The 7,359-nt window shown below is 49.6% G+C and overlaps 1 protein-coding gene across 1 annotated transcript in view; it reads left to right on the top strand.

Moving 5' to 3' along the window:
• EEPD1 (endonuclease/exonuclease/phosphatase family domain containing 1) overlaps positions 1–6,304 on the top strand; it is a 113,933-nt gene extending 107,629 nt beyond the window's left edge. Inside the window, exons 7-8 of the mRNA XM_070616265.1 lie at positions 3,815–4,009; positions 5,586–6,304. Coding sequence (XP_070472366.1) covers positions 3,815–4,009; positions 5,586–5,785 — 395 coding nt within the window. The 3' untranslated portion in view covers positions 5,786–6,304. The remainder of the gene's footprint in view (positions 1–3,814; positions 4,010–5,585) is intronic.
• The last annotated feature ends 1,055 nt before the right edge of the window (positions 6,305–7,359 follow it).

The raw sequence follows: 7,359 nt of genomic DNA on the forward strand, positions 1-7,359 counted from the left end.
TTACTCTAGGTATCCCATGTAAGTGGAATCCTACAATATTGTCCTTTTGTGGCTGGCTTATTTCAATTACGTTATGTCTTCATGGTTCATACATGTTGTAGTATGTGTCAGAACTTCCTTCCTTTTTAAGGCCAAATACTCTTTTTTAAAAATAGTTAATTAGTTTATTTTTATTGTGATAACATTGGTTTATAACATTATATAACTTTCAGGTGTACATTGTAATATATTTCAAATTCTGTGTAGATTACATCATGTTCACCACCCAAAGACTAATTACAATCCATCACCACAAACATGTGCCTAGTCATCCCTTCCACCCTCCTCCCTCCCCCCTTCCCCTCTGGTAACCACCAATCCAATCTCTGTTGCTATGTGTTTGGTTGTTGTTATTTTTATCTTCTCCTTATGAGTGAGATCATATGGTATTTGACTTTCTCCCTCTGACTTATTTCACTCAGCATAATACCCTCAAGGTCCATCCATGTTGTCATAAATGGCCAGATTTCATCTTTTCTTATGGCTGAGTAGTATTCCATAGTGTGTATATACCACATCTTCTTTATCCATTCGTCCTTTGATGGGCACCTAGGCTGCTTATGTGCATATGTCTTTATACATTTGTGTTTTCAAGTTCTTTGGATAAATACCCAGCAGTGGACTAGCTGGATCATATGGTAGATCTATTCTTAATTTTCTGAGGAATCTCCATACTGTTTTCCTTAGTGGCTGCACCAGTTTGCACTCCCACCAGCAGTGTATGAGGGTTCCCTTCTTGCCACATCTTCTCCAACACTTGTTGTTTCCTGTCTTGTTAATTACAGCCATTCTGACGGGAGTGAGATGATATCTCATTGTAGTTTTGGTTTGCATTTCCCTGATAGCTAATGACGTTGAGCATCTTTTCTTGTGCCTGTTGGTTAAGGCCAAATACTCTTCCATTGTATCCATTCATCGGCCCGTGGACACGTGTATTATTTCCATTTTTTGGCTGTTGTGAGTAGTGGTGCCATGAGCATTGATATGCAACTTACGTTTTAAACCAGAGTGTGCTGTGACTGACATTCTACTTAACTTATGAGTCTTTGGGCTAAAAGATGTCAGAAAGATGTGTGAGCCGGGGTACTCCATCCACAGAGCAGCTCTGTGGGAAACAGTTCAGCTATGGTTAGTCTCTAAAGACTGAGTAAAAAGGATGCCTTGATAGCTTTTAAAACCTGTGGATGTTTCTATCGTTTTTGATCTCAAGCTTTTCCTTTTCTTTCACGGAAGCAGAAAGGAAAGACGCCAGCTCATAACTTCTCTGATAACCCTGGGCACTCACCGTTTTCTCTGATACCCAGGGAGTGGTCAGGTTTTTGTTAGAAAACCTGAGCAGGTTATTGTTCCAAGTTCCCAAGGGACTATTGACCCACAACCGGGCTCGGCCTTGACGTGTTCAGGTGTGGACAGTGACTCACATTCCCTGCGTCCCCCTGCTTGTAACTAATATCTAGTTGTTCACTGGTGACACGGCAGACCCACCGATTCTCCAGCCTACCCCGTGTGCAACAAGGGCAAATCGGTTCGCAGAGGTGGTTCAGCTGAAACAGAGACTAAGCCTTTATTCCACAGGCTCCTATCAGAGCAAACAGAACCGATTTGATTAGCAAACTCTGGGCCTTTCTGCCTTTGTCTGGAATGTGTGTTCACATTGTTGACGTCAGCGGGTAGTGCCGTCCTCTGTTGGAATTTTCTTCTTTCGGACCCCACCAGGGCTTGCTCTGTGAACTCAGCAAGGGTGAAGCAGGGCGCAGAGAAATGCTGGACATCCGGGTGGGTCCCCCCTCAGTGGAGACCCACTTCTGTTATTGTCACTGGCATTTTATAAATCTAGGGACTCTGAGGACAGCAGCTCTGAACATTCTCCCCTGACTCCTGAGAACTGAGGGAATGATTAAGGGGCCCACCCCAGGCAGGGTGGTGGGGGGGCTTTCTGGGAGAATTCAGGCCTCTGCACACCTGCAGATTCTCGGAGGCAAGAAGTGCCTCGATGTCATCACCAATGCCGATTTAACTGACAGAAGATGAGATGTCTGAGACCGGATGTCCTGTTCAAAGAGAGAGCTGTTATTTTCATTCTTGAAGTTACACAGGGCTGGGTTTATTGACCCTTCACACCAGCATCTCTCCTGCTTTGAGAATTTTTCAGCCTGAACTTCCTCAGGTCTGCGTTCCCATGAAACCTCCCTCATTATGTGGGAGCCTTCTGCCTCAGTCTTTCATAACCTTCAGTTTTCCTTCCTAATTCAATGAATGTAGCATCTTCCTCTTCTTTCCTTTCAAAAATAAACAGCACCTTAATTCTGAGGTACTCCTTGTGCCTCGTTCACCCACGCAGTCCACACGTACTTATGGAGTGTCTGCCACGCAGCATGCACTGTTCCAGGTACTATTCCAGGCACTCGGGGTTTCGCGACAAACAGCTGCCCACATCCGCGTGGCTCTTCTGTTCTAGCTCTTTGTTAAGAGCCTGGATTTGAGGGCTGGCTCAGTGACTTTAGGCAAGCCACTTTACCTCTCGGAGGCTCAGCTTCTTGCCTGCAGAAAGGACCTGGCACTTAGCGAGGGCTTAGTGGACAGTCATGAACACTGGCCAGGTGTGAGTTGTTGTTAATATTATTCTCAAGTCGGCTTTCCTGTTGGAAGCTGCCACTGATTTCTCAAGACAGCTTGGGCGCACACTGCGTTGGGTGCCAGGTTGTTACAGTGTAGCGTGAGGGGTACAGTTACATCTCTGTTGGCCACACAGTGGAGCTGCAGGCGAGGCTTGTGTCTCATCCTCTTTTGTCCCTTATGCCCACTGGAGGGGGGTGTCATCTGCAGTGCACCAGTGCCCTCTGCTGGTGGCCTGTGTCATTGTACTTGAGCTTTCTTTCCCTCCGGCCATTATTACAGAAGCATACTCGTGTCAAGGAAAAAGATGTGCTGAGCGTCTCTGATGCACGTGGCCCTCGTTTATAAGCCACTTACCTTAAGGCCTCCCTCGCAAGGGGCGATGGAAATGCACTCCCTGTGACAACGCCGTTCAGTCCCCTGCGGTGAACCTCGAGACAGCTAGTGATGGACGGACAGAGATGATGGGAGTCCCGCCGAGTCTCGCTGGGGCCCGCTCTCCTTTCAGAGTGTCTCCTCACCTTGGAAGACACTTCATAACTATCCCACTTACTCTAGTGTAAATCAGACTCTGGGAGAAGTGTTGAAAATACTTTAAAGAGAAGTGCTTTCCACATTGACCTAGTATTCGTCTGCTGGGGCTACCATGACAAAATACCACAGACCACGCGGCTTAAACCACGGGGATTTCTTCCCTCACAGTTTTGGAGGCTGGGAGGCCAAGATCCAGGTGTCAGCAGGGTTGGTGTCTTCTGAGGCCTCTCTCCCTGGCTTGTAGACGGCTGCCTTCTCTCCGTGTCTTCACATGGTCTCCCCTCTGTGCTGGATAAATGTTTGCTGAGCTTTTGTTAATTATCTGAGGAAGACCCTTAAGCCTTTTTCTGCTGCGAGATTTGGAACCTATGAGCTAGAAGAGGGGTGGTCTCTGCACCCCACCACCCCCTATTTCCAAATGCATTACTAACCTATTCTTAAAGTTTGGGGGGATTTTTTTTGCACGAGGTATTTGGAGAAATTGGGAGAATGGGAACCGGGCCACGGTCTTCACCCTGGGGAGTCAAATCAGAGAATCACAGGCCCACCTCGACGGGCTGTGCTCGGTGCTGGGCTCACCTCCCACCATCTCTGAAATTCCTGATTTTCTTTCTTCCACTTCCAGGAGAAAAAGACGTGATTGTTTTAGGGGATTTTGGCCAGGGGCCAGACAGCAGTGACTATGATATCTTGAGGAAAGAAAAATTCCATCACCTCATCCCGGCCCACACCTTCACCAACATCAGCACCAAGAACCCTCAAGGCTCAAGGTCTCTGGACAACATTTGGATCAGTAGAAGCTTAAAGAAGATTTTCACAGGTAAGGCAGAGGTCACTTGTTCTTTCTGTTCAGGAGTGGAGTAGGAGAAACCTGTCCAAACTGATGGTTCCAGATCATTCAGTTTGCAGGAGTCAGGAGTTATCTTACCTCCTCTGTGGGCATTTCTAGAGTTATCGTTTAGGTGACTATATAATTATCATTCCAGCAGAGCCGCTTTTAAGAGTGAAGGAGGGTGTGAAAATAATTAGAAGGCATTCACTCATCCACAACGGAGTGTGTCCCAGCAAACCTGGTTGTGGCCAGCAGAGCCCCAGTTCAGAGATGAGCGGACAAGGTACAATTTTAAGGACACTTAGTTACTCAGCAAACATCCCTCAAGCCCTGTTGCATGCAAGCACCATGTTGTGGCCTGAGGTTTACCGAAATGCCATCAGTACCCTGAGGAGCAGCAGTGGGGGTGATCAGACCTGTCACATAGTGTCACGATAGGATGGGGAGAAGTGCTTTGACAGACTCTGCAAGGACCAGGATGCAGTGGGTAATCTCAGAGCTGCAAAACAGCCTCCACCACCCAAACCAGTAGCCTGCTGAACAGATTTGGCTTGAGAAACAAAGAGTCAGAAATATGGAAGCAACAGTAGAGTCCCTTGATGAAGGACAAAGACAGTGGTTCTCTATCCTGCCTGGAAGCTAAGTACTACCAGATGCATATTATACTGCAGTGAGACATTTAACATTTTAAAAAGTACCAGTGCTGGGGGCGCCCTGTGAGACTCTGACATGCAGCCAGGACTGGGACCCTCAGGCAGCTTCCCCTCTTCTCTGAGCACCCATTTCCTGTTGAATTATGTCGTGGGAGGTTCTAAAGGACCAGGAAAGTGGGTTTCAGGGAGTGACGATCATCAGACTCGGGGAGACGCGGTTTGCAGAGATGCGCTGCCCACCAGAGGCCGTGCAGCCTGCCTGGGCCGCCAGGAGGGTGGAAGGAAGTTAGAAAGCCACTCATCTGGCCCCTTGCTGTTAGATTGAGAACTGGGGTGCAGGGAGGACTGGCTGCCATCAAGGAACTGTCGTCCGGGCAGAACCTGGGCCTCGGAACAGCCACACCAGCTGTGACATTGCTTCTCACTGAGGGCCCAGCAGTGCCGTCTGACTGCTCCGTGCTGGCCTTTGCCAGTGTTGATTTCATTGTTTTTCAAATATACCTCCCGCTTCCTCTCTTTCTGAATCTTTATTTTTAAAATACCTTTACTTTCTCATAAACCTCTGTGATTTCTTCTTTTTACTCTTTTTACAGAACTTATTCCCCCCTTACTGCCTTTTGGTCCGATTAGAAGAGGTGTGTAGTGAGGAGGAGGTCAACCATAGGCTGACGGGTGTGTGAATGGGCAGGAAGCCTGGACTCAGGTAGCTTCAGTGCCTAAATGGTAGCCCCTCACTTGTCCAGAAAATCAAAGTGGCCGAGACATTCCCTTTGCACAGGCAAGGCAGCTAGCTGAGGAGTGTTGTCAGGGAACCCAGTCCTACAGACGTGCCACCTTGGCCCCACCCATCAGCCTGTGACCCCACCCATCCCCTGTCCTGATCTCTGGGTCTCTTTTCTCTCCCACTTCAGGTCACTGGGCTGTAGTGAGAGAAGGCCTCACGAACCCTTGGATTCCAGATAACTGGTCCTGGGGCGGAGTAGCTTCTGAACACTGCCCTGTGCTAGCTGAGTTTTACACCGAAAAGGACTGGAACAAGAAGGAAGCCCCTCGGAACAGTAATGGGGTCACCGTGGAGCGAAGCGAAGGCAACATTAAGCATGAGCGATGATGACACTGAATGGATTTTCCCAGCCTCTGACCCCGGGGGGACACAGGCAGGGAGCTGGCCCTTCCAGGTGAGGATGCCGAGCCAGAACTGCCTTTCTATCTTCGACCTGACAACATCAGCACCGGGGCCTTAACCTGCCTGCCTTCTTTGTGGACATTTTTGGGCCTCTGATGGGAGAGGAAAGTGCCAGATCGTCAAATCAGAAGCCCAGTGGAGAACGGACATGTCTTCTCATTTGTGGATGCCGCCAACCTCGGCCCACTCCGGCTCACTGTCCGCTGCCACCTGGACCGCGGTACAGAGAGAACAGGAGTGGAGGCCGCCGGAGGCAGAGGAGAGCCATTTCAGGCTGCCGAGGCCTGTGGAGCAAGGCCAGAAGCTCTGGTCTCTGACCTCCGGTCTGTGATGTTCTGACTGCAGATTGCATAAAGCTTTGAACTGGGATGGAGCACTCTTCTCAAGTGTTCTGAGTGGTGATTTTTAGTTTTGTTTTGAAAAAATAAACAGAGGTGAACCTTCCTGGCTGCAGTGAGAGCCTGGGGCTGCGTTCCCCGGCTGCGGGTATTTTGCACCCCCTTCTGATGCATCTGTGAGGCTGTGGCCTGCGGGGTCCTGAACACAATGCACCACTCCCCGCCTCCTTTACATCCCCTGCCTTAGAGAGGTGCCTCTCGCACCCCTATTGACCCCCGAGAGTTGTATAAAATCTTTTTGTGATCGCCTCCCTCCCAGCCCATCCTCCAGCCTCTGACCCCTTTGCTAGACTGTCTGTTATGTTGGCGCACCATTTGTGCCTCTGGTCGCTTAGCCTAGGTTCCCTTGTGCTGGACAAGAATTCTGTGAGCATGATAGCATTTCCTCCCTCCCTCCCTCCCACTCCGGTTTTCAATGAGATTCCCAGCCCAGAGCCTCCCTCTGTTGATTCGGAGGAATATCGTTGATTCTGGACCATCAGAAGCTAAGTGTGGGAGCATCGAGGGAGGGTCTGCTTCTGGGGGGAGGTGTGGACAGGGGGACAAGCACAGTTAACTGCCACTAGGCATCTTTCCCTTAACCACGTTGAGTTCTCCCGTAGGTCCCCATGAGACCAGGATTATAATGCTCATTTCACAGCTGAAGAAACTGAGGCTCAGAAAGCTTAACCTCCTAAGGCTCACACAACCAGTAAGTAAATAGATGGAATCCAAACTCAGTCCAAAGCCCATGGCCCATATCAGTCTAGTTTGCCAGCACTCATGCCGTGGAAGTATCAACACTGATGTGATCGTGTGAGTCGTGAGCCTGGATTACCTGGGTTCTTCCAGTTCACCACAGAAGGTGAGGTGTATTCTTCCATCCACACTGAACACCTGATGTGGACCAGTACCCAGAAACCGCCGTCACTGTGCAGTGTGAACCAGATGACTTGGGCCCCGGGCCAGATGGCCAGTGAACGGCGCCCATTTTCCACCAAAGGTCAGCTGGTTCCAAGGACCATTACTGGTTGTGGGCACAGGAAAGAAGCCCTTTTCTGGGGCTCTGAGGAAACCAGGGCATCAGCCGTGCCCACTCTGAGGGGGCGTCTCTCCCCTGGC

This window comes from Equus przewalskii, chromosome 4, assembly GCF_037783145.1.
Source record: "Equus przewalskii isolate Varuska chromosome 4, EquPr2, whole genome shotgun sequence".
Classification (NCBI taxonomy): domain Eukaryota; kingdom Metazoa; phylum Chordata; class Mammalia; order Perissodactyla; family Equidae; genus Equus; species Equus przewalskii.